Here is a 19,991-nt window from a genome sequence, read left to right as displayed (position 1 = left end):
GTTTATACATATGCAAGATAAATATGCCCATGGATATTTATAGTAAATTTTATTTGTAATAGTAAAAACCCAATAGCAATTGAAGTGTCTGCAAAGCATGGGTGAATGGTTATATGAACCTTGGCTTCAGACTTTGGGACATACAAGTCAGTGATTGAAAAAAGAATAAAAATGATGTTAACTATGAATACAAAACAGATTAGGTGGCTCTCTAGGCATCATGTTAACTGAGAAGCACCAACACCAAGCTCTACATATTCGTTCACAGGATTCTCAGCAGCTATAGCAGAACTCCACAGCCTGGGTAGCTCGTAAAATAAAAAGTCAATGCCTCAAAGTTCTCGTGATTGGGAAGTCAGAGAACCAGCCCCTAGTGAAGGGTTTCTTATGTCATCGTATGACAGAGGAAATGACAAGAGGACAGCAAGGTAGGCTTCAGCTCAAGGCACAGCAGGGAAGAAGCAAACATGTTCAGTGCATGGAGCTATTTTCTTCAAGAGAAGGAAATGATGCCTTGTCACCCAGAAGACTGGGTGGATGTTGTCTAATGACCTGGTGACCTGTTTACTCGTCTGTGGAGCCGGGCGTCTGGATCCTCGATGATCCTGAGCATTGAGCACTGTTTAAGTCCTTATTCTCTCAGTGACTAGAGCCCATCCTTGTGAAAGAGGCCCCATGTAAAGTGCATCCTCCATCAATAGAATCTGTCCTTATGCTTCATATAAATCCTTCCTCGTTATTAGGCCCTTACCCTGCACTCTGCTTATCAGTCAGCAGAACTCACTCTTATTGTAAAGGTCACAGGTGCTTTGCTACTTTGCAAGCGAGTTTCTATGTAGCTATGCCTAAAGCTTTGTTGTGATAATTGTCGTGTGGAAACCTCTTCCCAAGGTTTTAATGTGCTTACATATGTAAGAAAAATAAAGCATGAGGTCAGACTCTGAACGTTTTGACCTAGCACCTGCTCATTCTCCACTCCCCATGCAGGCCTTTTCTGCTAGGTCTCAAACTCAGCACCAACGGCTAACTGAGGTGCCTGTTTAACATCAAAGTGGACTCTGGCCACAATCTCCCTCCAGTCCCTACATATTGCATAGTCCTGGCTCCCCAGCTCTTCTCATCCCACTCCATACCTTCAATTTTTCCACCCTAGGGACTAGGTTAGACTTCCCTTCCCCAGGCTCTGGTCCCTATATAACCTCAGACATTTTGGATACCAGTATCTTGGTGCTTTTGACCTCTTGGTCTTTGGGTCCCTAGGTACTTTCTTTGTTCCCTCTCCTTTTTCTGTTTCTCTTGCCCTTCCCCTTCTTCTCAGGGCCCAATTCAGCCTGGACCCTTCCAGATGCTTCTGGTTGTTTATACTTCATGTATACAATAAACCTCCTCTACCATACCTATGAGTGTCATATTTTCTTTTCTTTTCTTTTTTTTTTTCAGTTTCCCCATGGGTCATGATTTCTTTTCAGGGTCCTTAATGCTAATGTGAGGGGCACAGCTTTATGGCTTCATCTGATTCTTACAGTGGCCCACCTCCAATACCAACATTATATGAATTCAAAGATTCGTTTCACATATCAAAAAGATAATCAACCATGATCAAGTAGACTTCATCCCAAAGATGCAGGGATGGTTCGATGTATGTAAACCAAATAAATGTAGTATATCATATAAATAAACTGAAAGAAAAAAAACACATGATCATCTCAGTAGGTTCAGAAAGGGCCTTTGACAAAATCCAACACCTCTTCATGATAAAAGAACACAATGGTCGTACCTCACAACAATAGAGGTATTTACAAATTTACAGCAAGCTCATAGCAAACATTAACCTTAAATGAACAGAAAGTCAAAGAAATTCCATTAAAATTTGGAACAAGATAAGGTTGTCCACTTTCTCCATACTCAAACAAAAATAGTACTTGAAGTCTTAGCTAGAGCAATAAGACAACTGAAAGAGATCAAGAGGATACAAATAGAAAGAAGTCAAAGTTACCTTTATTGCAGATGATATAGTTTTATCACACAAGCGACCCTACAAATCCTATCAGGGAACTTCTACAGGCGATAAATATTTTCATCAAGATATCAGGATACAAAAGTAATACACAAACATCTGTAGCCTTCCCATCTACAAATGACAAAGGGATTGAGAAAAAAAATCCGAGAAACAACATCATTCACAATAGCCAAACCAAATAAATAAATAAATTGGAGTTAACACTAACCAAGCAAGTAAAAGACTTGTATAATAAAAAACTTTGAGACATTGAAGAAAGAAGTTGAAGAAGATATCAGAAGATGGAAAGATCACCCATGCTCTTGAATAAGTAAGATTAATATAGTGAAAATGACCACCCCACCAAAAGTAACCTACAGATTCAATGCAATCCCTATCAATAGTCCAATACAATTCTTCCCAGAGCTTCAAAGGACAATTTTCAGCTCTAGATAGAAAAACAACCAACTCCAGATTATAAAAACTATCCTGAATATTAAAAGAACTGCTGGAGGTATCATCACCCCCATCTCAAATTGTGTCACAAAGCTATAGTAATACAAGCAGCATGGTATTGTCACAAAAACAGACATATTGATCCATGGAATCAAACTGATAGCCCAGACATAAATTCACACACTTATGGACACCTGATTTTTTTAAATACATACTGGGAAAAAAGACAGCATCTCCAATGAACGGTGCTAGTCAATGTAAACAGCTGCGTCAAGAAGAATGCAAATAGATCCATACTTATCACCCTGCACAAAATTCAACTCCAAGTAGATCAAAGACCATAACGCCAGATACATCGATAGATGAGAAAGTGGAGAATGCCTTTGAACTCAGTGGCACAGAAAAAGACTTCCTGAACAAAACTCAAACAGCTTCTGTAAAGCAAAGGCCATTGTCAAAAGGACAAAACAGCAGCCTACAAGATGAGTAAATATTTTTACTAATTGCACAGGTAATAGAGGTATCTAAAATATATAAAGAGCTAAAAAGCATGCACATTAGGAAAAAAATTAAAATGGAATAAGATCTAAATAAAACTCTCGAGAGAGGAAACTCAAGTGGCTGAGAAGCACTTAAAAGAAATGTTCAACATTCTTAGTCATCAGGAAAATGACTCTGAGGTCCATCATACACCTGTCAGAATGGCTAAGATTAATTTAAAAAAAAAAGTGATAGCTCATGCTGGCGAGGATGTGGGGAAGGGGGAACACTCTTCCATCGCTGATGGGAGTGCAAGTTTGTACAGCCACTATGGAAATCAGTGTGGCAGTGCCTCAGGAAGGTGAGACTCAATTTCCCACTCTTGGGCATATACTGAAAGGATGCTTCATTCTAGTACCGAGACACTTGCTCCACCATGGTCATTGCTGCTCTATACATAGTAGCCAGATATTGGGATCCGCCTAGATGTCCACCAATGGATAAATGGATAGAGACAATGTAGTACACTTACACAATGGGATATTACTCAGTCATGAAAAAGGAGATTTGCAGGTAAATGGATAGAGGTAGAAGTAAATCATCCTGAATGAGGTAACCCAGACCCACAAAGACAAATATGGTATGCATTCACTTGTATGTGGATGCTAGCTGTTAAGTATTTGATAAGCCCGCTACAATCCACACAACCACAGAAGTTAGGTATAGATGTTTAGAGAAAAAGACTAGTAAGGAGGGAGAGATCTCCCTGAGAAAGGGAAATAGAATAGAGAGTTATGGATTGATGAGAGTTGACTAGAACAGAAGAGATTAAAGGAGAAGTGGGAGGAAAGATGAGTAAGGGAGGGAAAGTAGGGAGAGGCAGCTAAAACTAAGGGCCATTTGGGGAGTTATATGGAAACCTAATACAGTAGAACCTTCCTTAACAACAAAAAGAATATATGTATTCTTTATATATATAAAGGAGATCTAAGTGGAACTGCCAAATAATGGGGAAAACAGAGCCCCAACTAGACATCCCTCGCCACCCAATGAAGCTCCTGTTACTGGGAATGAGTGCTATTTAATTGAGTTGTTGGCTAAAGTGATCCAATGGGAACAGCCAAGCAACCCAGACTGTTGCCAAGGCTACAAGTTGTTCCCCACAAACCATAGAAAAGACTCACAGAACTATATATAAACACACACGCACAAATGAGTATGTAGAAAAATGACTGCAACTGAGTGTCTCTGGTCTAGTTCACATCTCTAGCCTATGACAATAGGCTGGCTTATTGTATTGTGCTACTGACTGGTCATATCACAAATGGAGGAAGACAGGAAAAGAGCACATGGAACTCATAATTTTGCAACTTTCTATGAGGCTATAACTGCTGTGAAATAAAGGGTTTGGTTTTGTTTTTAAACTCAGTCCAACCAAGAAACAACTGAAAAGCCAGACTTTCCTGTCTAACTGGACTCTCTACTCATTATTTTTAAAGCTTTCTCACACAGATAGGAGCTCATGCTGAAAAACAGGCTGTCATGAAAATGAGCAAGATGCGGCCATTGAGCCCCAAAGTGTTTTAATTCTGATGGGTATTGGACCTCAATCAAAGTAATGTAGCCTGACAGGAAGGAAGGAAGAAATAGACAGGTTACATAAATGTATAACTTCCCTTTGTACTTAGAAATGAATAGTCAAGAAACAACAAAAATATTTTCACGAATATTTAGCTAGAAAAATGAAGAAGAGTCTAGTCCAAGCATTGATCATTGCTGAACTAACAAAATGCACAGACAAATTATATACAAATATAATTTTAAGTTAAAATAATGATGTTCTTGCAAAGTCCTCATTCAATTGTTCCGTTTTGTTTGTTTATGTTTTTATTAATTTATTCATATTACGTCTCAATTGTTAGCCCATCCCTTGTATCCTCCCATTCCTCCCTCCCTCCTGCTTCCCCCCTACTCCCCTCCCCTATGTCTGTGACTGAGGGGGACCTCCTCCCTCTCTGTATGCTCATAGGGTATCAAGTCTCTTCTTGGTGACCTGTTATCCTTCCTCTGAGTGCCACCAGGCCTCCCTATCAAGGGGACGTGGTCAGAAATGGGGCCCCAGAGTTTGTATGAAAGTCAGACCTCACTCACCACTTAACAGTGGAGAATGTCCTGTCCATCGGCTAGGTCTGGGTAGGGGTTCGAAGTTTAATGCCTATATTTTCCTTGGCTGGTGCCATAGTTTGAGCAGGAAGGACCCCAGGACCTAGATCCACCCATCATAACGTTCTTGCAGGTTTCCCAGACCCTCTGGATCCTTCTATTTCCCCATTCTCCCATGCTTCTCTCACCTAAAGTCCCAATAGGATGTCCTCCCCTCTGACTCACTTTTCTGGTAAGTAAAGTCTTTCATGGGACCTACCCCTTGGGCTAGTGTCTCGATATAAGTGAGTATATACCATTTGTCTCTTTTTGCTTCTGGGTGAACTCACTCATGATAATTTCTAGTTCAATCCATTTGTCCACAAATTTTGGGAATTCCTTGTTTTTAATAGCTGAATAGTATTCCATAGTGTAAATGTACCACAGTTTCTTTATCCATTCTTCTACTGAGGGACACTTAGGCTGTTTCCATGTTCTGGCTATTATGAATAAGGCTGCTATGAACATGGTTGAGCATATGTCCCTGTTGTGTGGTAGAGCATTTTCTGGGTATATTCCAAGGAGTGGGATAGCTGGGTCTTGAGGAAGCCCTATTCCCATTTTTCTGAAAAAGCGCCAGATAGCTTTCCAAAGTGGTTGTACTAGTTTGCATTCCCACCAGCAATGAAGGAGTGTTCCTCTCTCTTTACATCCTTGCTAATATGTGGTGTCACTGCCTGCAGAGTTCTTACTCACGCCCTTTGGGGGAGAATAAAAGAAAAGCTTGCATCCCTCAAGCTTGCCACGATGGCCTGAGATGAGCTAGGGCAGTGGTTCTCAGCCCTGACCCTTTCTTACGGCTCCTCATGTTGTGATGACTCCAACCATAAGATTATTTTGTTCCTATTTCATAACTATAATCTTGCTGTTGTTATGAATCGTGGTGTAAATATCTGGATCTAGGGAGTCATGGTTCAGTGTCGCAATCACAATCCTTGTCGCCATCTGCAGAGGGTGAAAATTTTCCTTTTCCTTTTTAAATCAGTCACTTGATCATTTACAGAAATATCTATAAGTTACAGGCAAAATTCCAACAGCAAATAAAAAGGGAAATCCAGATTGTTAAAAATTTGAAAACGTTTTTAATTGGGCTATTTGGTTTGTTGGTGTTTAATTTCTTGACTGACTTATTTATTTATTTACTTATTTTTAATATTGCCCCTTTGTCAGATGTAGGGTTGGTAAAGATCTCCCAATTTGTTAGGCTGCCATTTTGTTCTACTAAAAGTGTTCTTTGCCTTACAGAAGCTTTTCAGTTTCATGAGGTCCCATTTAATAAGTTTTAATCTTAGAGCCTGAGCTATTGGTGTTCTGTTCAGAAAGTTGTCTCCTGTGCCAGAGTTCAAGGCTCTTACCCACTTTCTCTTCTAACAGATTTAGTGTGTATGGTTTTATATTGAGGTCTTTGATACATTTGGGCTTGAGTTCTGTGCAGGGTGATAAATAGGGATCTATTTGCATTTTCTACATGTAGCTATCCTGTTAGACCAACACCATTTGTTGAAGATGCTTTCTTTTTTCCATTGTATGGTTTTGGCTCCTTTGTCAAAAATCAAGTGTCCATAGGTGTGTGGGTTTATTTCTAGATCTTTGTTTGATTCAATTCCATTGATCAGCCAGTCTAATTCTATGCCAGAACCATGCTGTTTTTATTACTGTTGCTCTATAATAGAGCTTGAGATCAGGAATGGAGACTCCTCATGAAGTTCTTTTATTTGTATAGGATGGTTTAAATCTTAAGAGCTAAACAGAGAATTCTCAACAGAGGAATTTCAAATGGCCGAGAAGCACCTAAATAAATGCTCAATGTCCTTAGTCCTCAGGGAAGTACAAATCAAATCAACACTGAGATTCCATCTTACACTCATCAGAATGGCTAAGATCAAAAACTTAAGTGACAGCATATGCTCGAGAAAATATGGAGAAAGGGAATACCCTTCCACTGCTGGTGGAAGTGCAAACTTGTACAACAACTCTGGAAATCAGTCTGGTACTTTTGCAGAAAATTGGGAATAGTTGTATCTCAAGACCCAGCTATACCATTCCTGGGCATATACTCAAAAGATGCTCCAGCGTACCACAAGGACATTTGCACAATGATAGTCATAGCAGCTTTATCCTTAATATCCTGGAAACAACCTACATATCCCTCAAGAGAAGAGTGGATAAAGAAACTGTGGTACATTTACACAATGGAATATGTAACTATTAAAAACAGGAAAATCCTGAAATTTTTAGGCAAATGGACGGAACTAGAAAAGATCATCCTGAGTGAGGTAACCCACACCTGGAAAGACACAGATGGTATGTACTCACTTATAAACAGATTTTAGCCATATTGTACAGGATAAACATACGATAATTCACAGAGCCAAAGAAAATAAGTAACAAGGAGGACACAAGGGAGAATGCTTAAATCTCACATAGAAGAAATAGAATAGACAGAGGTAGTGGTTGAAGAAAGGCAACAAGGTAGGAGAGGGAACGCAGAGAGAAGTGAAGGTGGAGATCAGACCTGGGGAGAACAGGGGCTGCCAAGAGAAGAGAAGCTGTGGGTGGGCGCATCTCTCTGACAAGCTGGAGACCTACAACAGGGCAGGCCTCTGGGAGGGTATGGGGTGACTCTAGCTGAGACTCTTAGGAGCAGGAGAATCTACCATTCTTGCAGACAAAAGCCTAGCATAGCTGTCGTCTGAGAAGCTCCACCCAGCAGCGGATGGAAACAGATGCCGAGACAGCATGGGAGGATGGATAGAAGGATCTGGAGGGGACAAGAGCGCCACAAAATGTCCAACAGAGCCATAACCAGGGCCCTGAGGGGCCTGCAGGGACTGTCACATCAACCAAGGAGCATGCATGGACTGGACCTAGGCCCCCTACACTGATGTAGCCGAAGGGCAGCTCAGGCTTCATGTGGGTCCCCTAGTAAGGGGAGCAGGGGCTGCCTCTGACATGGACTCTGTTGCCTGTTTTTTGATCACTTCCCCCCATGGGACTGCGTTGCCAGGCCACAGGGAAGAGGATGTGTTCAGTCCTGATGCAACCTGATGTGCTGGAGTGGGTTAGTGAGGGGGGTGCTCCCCTTCTATGACGAATAGGGGAGAGGGAAGAGGAAGAGGAAGAGGGAAAAAGAATAGGACCAAGGGGAGAGGAGGGAAGGGGCTACAATTGGGATATAAAGTTAATTAATTAATTAATTTTTTAAAAATTGAAAACAACTGTGGCCAAAGCAGGTATGGTATATCTTGGGAAGAACGTGAAAAACCAAGCATATGAACTGGCTTTATGCACAGGTGTACTGACATTTCAGGACCTTTGCTTATTAAATGAAATTAAAATGGGCATAGTGGTGAGCGCTTGTCCCACGGTACTGGGGAGAAACAAAAGCATTTCAAGTTCAAGACCAGCCTGGGCTACATAGGAAGAGCTTAGATCAAACCCAAAAACAATAGAAAGTGGGAGAGACATGTGGAAGGAAAAAAGGGAGGGAGGGAGGGAGAGAGATGGAAAGAAAGAAGGAAGGAAAAGGGGAGGGCGGGTTGAAGGAGGGAGGGAGGAAGAGAGAGAGGGAGGGAGGGAGGAAGGAAGGAAGGAAGGAAGGAAGGAAGGAAGGAAGGAAGGAGTAGTTCTGGTTCTAACAAAGCCATATCTTATTTATAAACTAGTACATTGTTTTAGTTCTGTCTGGGACCTGCCAGTTTGCAAACATGTGGAGACATTGAAAGTATTCTGGAAGCACTAACTGGATTATATACATATTGAAAAGGCACATATATCTTCTCTCTGACCATAGCCTATCAGTATCAGACACACATTAAAACTGTGACAGTGGCGACTGCTGAATGAATTCTGAGCAAGTGAATTTTAACATAGCCTTCTTGTTTCACGTTGCATTTAAAAATATTAACTCAGATTTATTATATCATTACATTCACACGACAATGGTGCTTCTCAGAGAATTTAAGAAATAAGAAATGCAATGTTAGATGCTATTGTCTCATTTATTTGAAATTATTTCCTAAGAGTAAACCTTTTGAGAATAGGAGCATGCTATTTTGGGGGAGGTAGTTGTTTCCTTGGTACCACGTTTGCAGAAGAAGTACATTAAAAAAAAAAAAGCTGAATGATAGCAACAATTTAAAGCCCAAGGTATCCAACTGTGAGCAGAGACTGGATCGGGAAAGGCTGTAATTGTGGCCATATTTCACATTGTACAAACTGGTCCATTCCTTTATCTTTAGGAGTGGCTGCAGAAAATGTCAAGGCGCCAGCCAGTTTTATGCTTTTCCGTCCGCCGACTCTTTCCTCACATCCTATCGTAACTCCCGGGTGATGGGAAAGCCTCTGTAGGACATCAATTCCCGGGACTCAATTTTCTCTATCAGATTGTTGCAAATAAATCTTATTTTACATCTCGGTTCATAACGTACAGTGGAAACGCTTTGACTGTGTCTCCGTGTTCTGTTGCTGTGCTCAACGCCGAGGCTGAGGATTTCATCATCAACTCTTCAAGAGGCGCCGGAGATGGCGATGCCGCTGCCCTTCCCCCACCCTGGACTCCCAGCATCAAGCCAACATGAAGAAAGTAAATCACCACCATGATTGTCTAGATATAGCCAATCAACTGGCTTAATGACATGAGAAGCAGCTTGCTGGGGAGGAGGAATGACATTTTAACAAGACAATTCGCATCAATCTGCAATTTATCCTTCGCAGCACATTTAATTTTTCTAGAAAGTTATCAGAGGCAGAAGTGCCCTTCTGAAGACGGCCAGTCCTGCTCACTCTTTCTGAATCTCTTCGCCAACTCAACAGAAAAAAAAGCACACAGAAGCACTCCTAAAGCATTTCAAATATTTGCTGTTATCAACCTCGTCGCTGGTGGTTTTGGTAGTTTGGGGGAGGTTTAATACATTTTCTTGGAAATGACAGTTTAGGGCAGTACTGTTTACCTCCTGCCTCAAGTTTGGGACCTGAACCCCCACCTCCTTCTGATAAGGAATTGAAAGGACAGGACTCTGTCTTCCTCCAGGCCTCACTAAGTACTCTCAAATGCATGGCATCCTACCATCCTGGACTCTGCTTGGGGCTCTGTTTAGGTTCAGACACAAAGGCAACGGCTTCTCAGGTATTCTCCCTTCCATGGTTTCTGTCAGTGGTTTCTAAAGATGCCTCTGGGGACCAGGCAGAGGTGGTTCACCCTAAAAAAAGACACAAGGAAGGCTGCAAGCCAGACTCTCAGCGGCGGGCAGCCGGGCTTGATCCTTTGTGTAGGAGCTTTGTGTAGAGCTGACTGGAGAGCAGGACTTAAAGAGAAAACAAGCCTGAGATCACAGACGCATCTCTTAGTCCTCCCTTAATGAGGCTGAAGGGCCTTGCGCATGCTCTCTTTTAACCTGAGCCATTTCTAGCCTAAACCCTCCATCACAGAGGCTCTGGGTCTCTTACGCTAGTAGGGGTTTCTTGGTCTTTCCTCGCTTTCTCTTTTCCTTCATCCAAGCTTATGTTTGTGCTGCTGGGGGTCAAACCTAAGACCCTGTTCAGGTTTTACTAGTGCTATACCGTGGAGCTACGTCCCCGGTGCTGCCTCGTTTTGAGAAAGGAGCCTGCTATGTAGCCCAGGCTGCTCTCAACTCATGATTCTTCTGCCTCACTTTCAGGAGTCCAGAGATTTGACTGATGTTGTGCCATCATGTCCAGCTCAACTTAGCTATTTCGTGCCCGTCTTCCTTTCCTCTCATGAAGACCCCAGACTCAAATAGGATGCAAAAGCAAAGAGTGCTTATTCCGCAGAAACACGCGAAGATCACCATCCATACAAAATGGCGGCAACCAAAGGTGCACAGGCCTTTTCATCGGGAACTAGGGCATCCTGCTAATCCCAGACTCCATCTGGGATTGGTTGCTGCCTGTGGAAACTATGCGATCTCTGCCCGGGACTACAGGCTCCCTGATAACATCGGATCCTCACACTCCTTCCCTCACGCATCCCTTACTCCTCTGTGTGTCCCAGCTTCACAGATCTTTAGATCGCTCTTGATTTAAATGGAATCCTAAAACCGCTATTTCCCATGAATCTTTTGGTCAGAATTGTGTAGCTAAAGCCAGAAGTTCTGCTCTTCTGTCGAGAAGGTTCATAAGGGTCAATTGCTCAGACTGGGGCTGTAGTTTACTGCTCAAATGCCAGCCTGACATATGAAAGGCCCTGGCTTCCGTGCCACCCAAACCCCCCACTCACCCCCAACCCCCAACCCAGGCTCTATAAAAAATAAATATATGAAGGACTAGGGAAATCTGCTGATTGCACTACAAATAAATACGCTCCTTGAAGCCTTGGAGAGTTTGTTTCTTTTCTCTTTTTTAAAAAGACTGGTGTGTGTGTGTGTGTGTGTGTGTGTGTGTGTGTGTGTGTGTGTGTAAACACGTACACACACACCAAGTTGTAAAATAGCCAGTGTTGGTGCTGGGAACTGAACTCAGATCCTCTGGAAGAGCAGCAAACCCTCTTAACTCCGGAGCCTCAGCTTCACTCATTGAACCAAGAGGCCTCACTGTGGTAGAGCAGCCCTCTGTCGTTGTCCTGAGAGGAACTGCCTTCTCCTTAAACTGGAATTTTACTTGCTCCTGGTTTTGACTTGAAAACTATAGACAAGGAAGAAGCAGACTAAACAATGACTGCATCAGGTCACCCTCATTGGTTTCCTCTCTGCCCCTGTTTGGTAGAATCTATAATTAGTCCAAGTTTGTACCTGTGAAGTAGAGGCACACATATGTTCAATGTTCAGTGAGGCACAGCTGGTTCTGGGCAGAGCCAGGAACTGGAACAAAGGAAGACTCGCTCCAGAACTCTCACCTAGACCTGTTACCTCATATTACATTGGTAGATTAGTGCATACACTGAATCTAGTTTGGAAAGTTTGAGAAATCAAATGGGCTGTTCAGCACTGTGCATACTGTTCTGACACACAAATAAATATTTCTTGGCCTGGTGCTGTAGCTTATGCCTGCAATTTCAGTATTGAGGAGGTAGAGGCCCAAAAAGACAGGCACAAGTTCAAGGCTAGCCTGGTCAACATAGAGATGCCCAAGTCAGCCAGGGCTCACAGCACAATTGTACCTAAAAAACCTGAATCATTTCACAAAGGTAACAGGTAATAATTGCTTAGTGGCCGTGGGGCACTGTCTCAGAGCGATAATCACGTCTTGGAACAAAGGTGATGACTGGAAAAAATATGAAATATTAAATGTACACTTCAAAATGCTAAATGGCTAATCTTAAGTTATGTAAACTTCACCTTAGAAAAGCAACTCTCCAGAGGGGAGGACATCTTATTTGGACTCTAGGTGAGAGAACCATGGGAGAATGGGAAAATAGAAGGATCCAGAGGGTCCTAGAAACCTACAAGAGGAACATTATGATGGGCGGATCTGGGCCCAGGATTCCTGCTCAAACTATGGCACCAGCTAATGACAATCAGTGCAGTAAACTTCGAACCCCTACCCAGATCTAGCCAATGGACAGGATACTCTCTACAGTTGAGTGGAGAGTGGGGTCTGATGCCCCACAGGAACTCTGGTACCCCATATTTGACCATGTCCCCTGGATGAGGAGACCTGGTGGCACTCAGAGGAAGGATAGCAGGCTACCAAGAAGAGACTTGATACCCTATGAGCATATACAGGGGGAGGAGGTCCCCCTCAGTCACAGTCATAGGGGAGGGGAGTAGGGGAAAAGTGGGAGGGAGGAAGGGAGGGAGAAATGGGAGGATACAAGGGATGGGATAACAATTTAGATGTAATATGAATAAATTAATAAAATATATTTTTAAAAAAGAAAAAAAAAAGAAAACCAACTCTCGATATCTTAGATCTTTCCATATGCTTTGAAAGCTATCCTTGGGGCTGAAGGTGCAGCTCATTGGTCGAGCACATACAAAGGCCCTGGGCACCATCTCCAGCAGCAAACGAGGCAGGCTGGAAAGCACAGGGAAAGAGACTGCTGCAAGGGGCTAAGGGCCAACACAGTGGCAGGGCTGTACTATACAGAACAAGGGGGCACCCTCCACTATAAGCTCCCACCGCCACAGACTCCACCAATCTGTTGCACCTTTCCTGCTGTGACGGATTGTACCCTTCTAGGACCATGAGCCCAAGTCGGCCTTTCCTCTCTCCCATCGCTTCTTTCAGTTGATTGTGGTCAGAAACAAAGTGAAAGTAACTAATACAGCATCCAGACCGCCTTGGGCTAAGGAGAGTGGTTTATGCTTGTTTCCTCGGGGCCGCTCTCTACCGCTTCAGTCAACCCTTATCTTATATTGGGCAAAAGCCACGCTACTTTGGTTTCTCAAGAGCTTCGTTTAGCCAACATGGGATGCTCAGCTTCTACTTCAAAGAAAGACTGTGCCGCGGCTCCTAGTCGGAGAACTAACTACTCGCCCTCTCACCGGGAAGTACGTTTCCCACGCCTTGTCCTCCTACACTCAGCACGGGACATATCTGCCTCTCCGGCTCCTCAATTAACTCTCTGTCAGATTGTCCTTCATCAGTTTAATAACACCCATCCTGCCATAAACACATCTTATCTTCCTCAGCAGGTAAAATGAGAAAATTGCTCTTCTCTCCCACAGTCCTCCGTCCGTCCGCTTTCTACTGATGTCTACCACCTCATGCACACACCTCACTCACAACCAAGCTCCTGTCTCATTGCCCACCTCCCCTCCCCCCTTACCCTCCCCTCTCCCCCTCCCCCCTCCCCCAGCCAGGAAGACTCTTGCGTAGTCACCTCCCATTGTTCACCTTATCCAAAGGATTTAATCGGAAAAGAGATGGAGGGGGGTTAGGGGGTCGTCCTCTTCTCATATCCACACCTCGAGAGATACAACAACTGTGCTTGTTTTCTTATTGCTGTGAGAAAATATCTGACAAGAATCAACGTTAAGGAGGAAGAGTTCATTTTTGCTCACAATCTGCGCGGATACCATCCATCATAGTAGGATAAACATGGCGGCAGAAGTGTGGGGCGCCTGCTCCAGGCAGGAGAGAAGGAACAGGAAGTGACATCACGTTATAAAATCCCAAGGTCCACCTCCAGGTGTCCACTTCCTCCACTAAGGCTCCTTCTTCTAAAGGTTCCATGACGTCTCTAAAGGGTAGCTGCCAGCTGGAGACCAAGTGTTCAAACACAAGCGCCTTTGGGACATAATTCGTAATCAAACCACAATAGCAACATAGCTCTTGCATTTTCTTTCTTTTTGGTTTTTTGAGACAGAGTTTCTCTGTGTAGCCCTGGCTGTCCTGGACTCATTTTGTAGACCAGGCTGGCCTTGAACTCAGAGATATCTGCCTGCCTTTGCCTCCTAAATGCTGCATGCCCCACTACCTGGCAGCTCTTGCGTTTTCTAAATAAGAGATTTTCTGTTTTATTAGGGCATTGTGCGCATGCGCATGTGCGTGTGTGCGTGTTAATAGAAAATACTCCAGGAAGTGTATCTCTGGTGAATCTTCAAACAGTAATTTCTTCCAACATGTCAAATATTCAAGCTCTTAATGACTGAACATTTTAAGTTTCAAAGGTTTGGATCTATGCAGTGATGCAAGCACCCTTCGGACACACCACGGTGGGCTGGAGGGAAGGCCTGGATGAATGAAGGGTCTCTCAGGACATAGTAATTATTCTCACTTGTTAATTGCCTTCAAAGCCCAGAGGCACAAAGGCTGGCCTCTCATTTTCTCATAGCTAATTGTTCCAGGCCCAGAGGGACCCCTACACAATATATTTCTTCAGAGACCTCCTTCCCTATCAGGAGTAGACTTCTCCTTTCTTTTGTTTTTCACTCTCTATTTCTTCTTCTTCATTTTTCAGGTGAGCTTGACCCATTTAATTCCATCTAATATTCTGAGATTTTCATTGTCCATATGGACTCTTGTTTTAAGCAAAGCATATACTTCTTTTATGTAAACATTGGCATTGTGTGGTATGTTTAACTTGAGCTATGCCTACATCATGTCAAAAAACAACCAAATTAACCAGCTATGGTGAAGAGGGCAGGGGAGATGCCAAGCAAGCACTCTCTCTACCTGAGCTATGTCCTGGGTTCTAATTTCTTGTTTCTCTTACAATTATTACTGGTTTAGCTTTGTTGTTTCTGTTTTTGTTTTAAGAAAGGGTTTCTCTGCATAGCCCTGGCTGCTCTAGAATCCATATGTGAACCATGCTTGCCTCAACCTCACTGAGATCCACTTGTCTCTGCCTCCTGAGTGCAAGTGTTAACTTACTTTTTTTTTTTTTTTTTTTTTTTTTTTTTTTTTTTTTTTTTTTTTTTACTGAAATAGGGTCTCTCTGTGTAGCCTTGGCTATCTTGGACTTGCTTTGTAGATCAGGCTGGCCTTGAACTCACAGCGATCTGCCTGCCTCTGCCTCCTGAGTGCTGGAATTAAAGGCGTGCGCCACCACTGCCTAGCTTAAATTACTATTTTTAAGCATCTAAACTGCCTGAATAATAGGGATAACCACCAAAGTAGAAGTACGGGGGATATAAATGGTAAAACGGAGCCAATGCTTCTGTGAATGTTCTCAGTATTGGCACCCAGGGAATGGGTGTTCTATCAAGGGCGCTCTGGGAAGCAGAGTATTGTAGTTTGACATTTTCAGAAAATAGAAAGATAAAAGGGGAGGAATGCATTGATTTGCTCATCATCCAAACAACCGAGTGGTTTCTTTGTGGAATTAGCTGGAGATGTGGTCAGTGTTGCCTGAATTTGTCAAAGGATGCAGCGTGTAGCTCCAGAAATCCTTGCAAATAATTTCTGAGTTCACTTTTCAGGACAAGCCTTCCGTGGTTTTATTTTGTTTTGCTTTGTTTTTTGGTGGGTGCGGGTGGTGTTCTGCTAACACTTGACAACTGTTATACGGGTCAGAGTCATGCAAAGAAACACCCAGGCAGAAGGAAGAAGAATCAAAAAAGCCATCTAGGGAGAATGGATAGTTAACATAGGTTGCCATAGAGAGGTTTTTGGAAACATAAGTCCCCTGGCTCCTGTGGCCTCTCTGCTTTATCAAGTTGGAAGTTCCTCAATGGTGGGCTGTCATTTATAAATTATGAATGAATGAATGTTCAACTCGTTTTCAACACCAAATGGCAAAAGGTTGGTTCTTCAATATGTTCTCTGAAGGGTTTCCTGGTGATCTCTATTGTATGCCCTGGTAAAAATTAGCTGTAAATTGCCATTCTGTGTAATGGTGGTCTCCAGATGGGATCCAGTACCAACTCAAAACTAGGCCCTAAGCTTACAGTCTAAAAGATTTTATTCCAATAGTGTTCCAGGCAGACAGACCTACAGCCTAGTCGGTCTCTAGCTCACGTATACCAGCCTGCAGGGTGGGACTGTGAATCCATAGTGAAACATCCTATCACCTGAGCCCCAAACTGGCAGCTATGCGCTCTCACACGCCTCATTTAAAACCCACACGAGGAAGCTGGCAGCTTCAAAAATTAAAAATTCTCCTTCAAAACCTTCTGTTCATCTCCACCACCACCCCACCCCTTTCTGGTGGATTTTTCAAATGCAAACTATTGTCCCAGCAGTTCCATAGAGACAAATCTGTGGGATGTGATGATAAGGAGTCTTTAAACATCCCACTGAGAACAGAAACACCCGTCTATCTGCACCTCGGGCCCCACCCCACCCCCGCCTCCACCTCCGAAAAGGGGGTGCCTGTGTCTGCCAGTGTGGTTTGAGAAAGATTAATAGGCTCGCGCTCTCCAAGCCTCTTTAAGCTCCTCTGTGGGATGGTGCCAGCAAAAAACAAAGTAGCGTTTCCCTTCGGGCAGAATAATTAAAACAGAATCTCCCGAGTCCCATCTCCGTGCGTGTCTCTCAAACTGATCACGCGGTGATTTTTAAGAACAGAGCGGCCCCGTGTCATTTATTTATAATCGCTTTTCATTGTTCCAGTAGGGCATTCACACACATCACCTCCAGGCTCCGGAGGACTGTTAGTATTCATTAGGGAAAGGAAACAGTCTTTCTTGCAAATAAGCAATTTGATTGCCTTCAGGAATAGGCCTGTAATTACTGCAGTGCTGGGATACGTTATTGTTAATAAGATTTAAAAAAAAAAAAAGGCTTTCTCCAAATCAGAGTGATTTAGTGTCTTCTTCCAGAGACTGTAATTAAAAGGGTCACAGTGGTTTCCTGTACCCCAAGATAGGGTTGGCATCATACCGCAGGAGGCACCAGGTCGGAGATACTCTCTCTGCCTTACAATTTACAGAGTGGAGCGACCATTAGAATATTAAAAGCAGTCTTGCGGTGGGAACGTCGTAGCTTAGGTGGTGGGGTGTTTGCCTGGCGTGAGTTGGGTCTCCAGGAAAAAATCAAAGTGCAGTGGTACACATATGTAGTCTTAGCACTTGGGAAGCAGAGGCAGGGGACCATGCTACCCTTGGCTATTCAGGGAATTATTGGACAGCCTGGAATACGGGAACCGCTTCTCAAATAAAGAAAAGGGAGGAGGGAAAAGGAGGAGGGAAGAGGGGAATGAGGAGGGCAAGGAGGGAGAGGGGAAGGTAGGGAAAGAGAGAGTAGTGTCTCACAGTGACAGCTCAGATCCAATTCTTCTCCTTAGCTATAATATACGGTGGGAAGACCTCTGGCTGTGATTATATCTACATCCCAATTAGTGCAAGTCTTAACTCCGGCGCCCGACAAGCCTTTAGAATTTTAATTCATACAAGCAGAGACCACATAAGGCTCTATCAGGGTGAACACATTCAGGCGAATTGACGACAGGCACACTAATTCACGTGCCATTAGCCACGAGGCATAGTCTTCGGTCCATGTTTCAGTCTTTGTTCATCCCATTGGCTCACTGCAATGGACAGCATTGGCTTCCCGTTCCAGACCAAGCCACCTGAACTGCCAGCCTTCCTGCTTGCTTGCTTACTTTTATTTTGATAGTTTGTTTTGTTTTGTTTTGTTTTGTTTTTTTTGAGACACGGTCCTACTGCGTAGCCCAGGCTGGCCATGAGCTCATGGCTGCCACCCTTTTCATGTGTATTAAATGTCTTCTGTCATTTTAAAGGGCTGCTTTTTGCACAGCCCTCTTAAGTTATAGCTACAAACAAAAAGAGAGAGAGGCATTCCACTTCCCCCATTGCTAACCATTCAAGAATCAAGAAAGATGCAGGGTGGTTCAGAGTTTTCCCGGGGGGATCCCGTATAGGGGAAGTTCAGCCATGGGTATCTGGGGCAGCTTATTTTCGATTGTCTTCCAAACAGAACATTCTCCTGTCTGTGCCCCCATGGAGGCTGTTTTTAAATAGAGCGAAAATATCCATTTTGGCACAGAATAAGGAGCTTTCCCAGGTCTGTGGGATGAACAAAACTGCTCTTGTGTACAAATAAGGCTGTGGTGTGTTCTAGGAGCAATGATCTTAGCTTCTTCCCACCACAGTGGAAATGACAATAGAGTCTTTTTATCATCATCATCAGCAGCAGCAGCAGCAGCAGCAGCAGCAGCAGCAGGCCATGGTGACACACGCCTTTAATCCCAGCACTTGGGAGGCAGAGGCAGGTGGATCAATGTGAGTTCGAGGCCAGCCTGGTCTACAAAGTGAGTCCAAGACAGACAAGGCTACATAGAGAAACCCTTTCTCCAAAAATAAAATACAAAACAAACAAACAAACGAAAAACAAAAACATCATCATCATTATTGATTAAGCTATTTATTTCCCTTACATCCTGATATCAACCTCCCCTCCCTACTCTCCTCCCAGGCCCCTCCCTCTCACCTTCCTTCCTCCCAATAAAGTCATTCTTATCTACAGACTTCTTTCCAACCCTGATGACCAATGACATTTCCTGGAGAAACAGGGCAGGAGGCATAAAGTCACATCAGTTCAGACTCTGGGGGCAGGTGCCAGAGACCATCTGCTCACTGTGTGAGCGCAGGAGAGCTTGATATAAAGAGACAGCAATGTTGTCAAGGGCAAGAGTATTGTCTGGTCTTAAGGCCCAGAGATGCGAGTGTGGGGAGGGGAAGGGAGAAAGGAGTCTCTCTATCTAGCCCAGGCTATTTGTAAACTGTAGAATTTCCTGCTTTCACGTTGGGTGTACGGAACCCCAGGTGTGCACCATCACACCCACCCCAAGAGGCTCTTTTTTTGAAAAAATTGACTCATTTATTTGTCGTTCATGAGTATCAGTGTTTGCATGCACGTATGCCTGTGCACCACTTGCATGCCTGGTGCTCAGTGAGGTAAAGAAAGGGTATTGGATCCTCTGAAGCTGGCGTTACAGATGGTCATGAGCCACCCTGTGGGCACTGGAAACTAAACTCAGGTCTTCAGCAACATCAGCAAGGGCTCTCTTGATTACTGAGCCATCTCTCCAGCGACTCACCCAACCCCTACCCTCACCCACAACCCAGCCAAGGGGCAGTCTTGGTCAGTCTCTCCTCTTATTTCTTTGCAGCTCCATTTCTGAAATTACAACTCAGCCTTCTCTGATTATGGCTGAACTGCCGCTAATGGGCCCAGCTGTGAGTACATGAGTAAAGACAGGCTAGCTCCACAGGCTCTCTGTCTCTCTGTCTCTTTCTCTCCCTGTGTCTCCTCTATCTCTCTCTCCCTCCCCCCCTCCCCCCCTTTTTTTTTTCAGTTACGGTCTAAGTTATGTAGCACTGGCTGGCATGGAACTTTCCATGTACATCAACCCAACCTCAAACTCATAGAGATCCCCCTGCCTCCTATACCCCAAGTTCAGAGATCACGGACTTGCACACCATGCTCAGCTTGCTCCACAGTTTTACTTTTGTCCAATCATCTGAAGGTACAAAGTGACTTATGTAAT

General features: G+C 43.7%; 1 protein-coding gene across 1 annotated transcript in view; it reads right to left on the bottom strand.

The window, feature by feature from the left end:
• LOC311584158 (uncharacterized protein) overlaps positions 1 to 14,161 on the bottom strand; it is a gene marked incomplete at its 3' end in the record, with an annotated part of 35,647 nt that extends 21,486 nt beyond the window's left edge. Inside the window, exon 1 of the mRNA XM_084758277.1 lies at positions 14,005 to 14,161. Within this exon, the coding sequence (XP_084614403.1) occupies positions 14,005 to 14,090 (86 nt within the window). The 5' untranslated portion in view covers positions 14,091 to 14,161. The remainder of the gene's footprint in view (positions 1 to 14,004) is intronic.
• Positions 14,162 to 19,991: the final 5,830 nt, after the last annotated feature.

Source organism: Acomys minous (genome assembly GCF_964271855.1).
Source record: "Acomys minous genome assembly, chromosome: 15".
Lineage (NCBI taxonomy): Eukaryota > Metazoa > Chordata > Mammalia > Rodentia > Muridae > Acomys > Acomys minous.
Note: the sequence above shows the minus strand (reverse complement) of the source record. Positions and strands in the feature narration are given on the sequence as shown.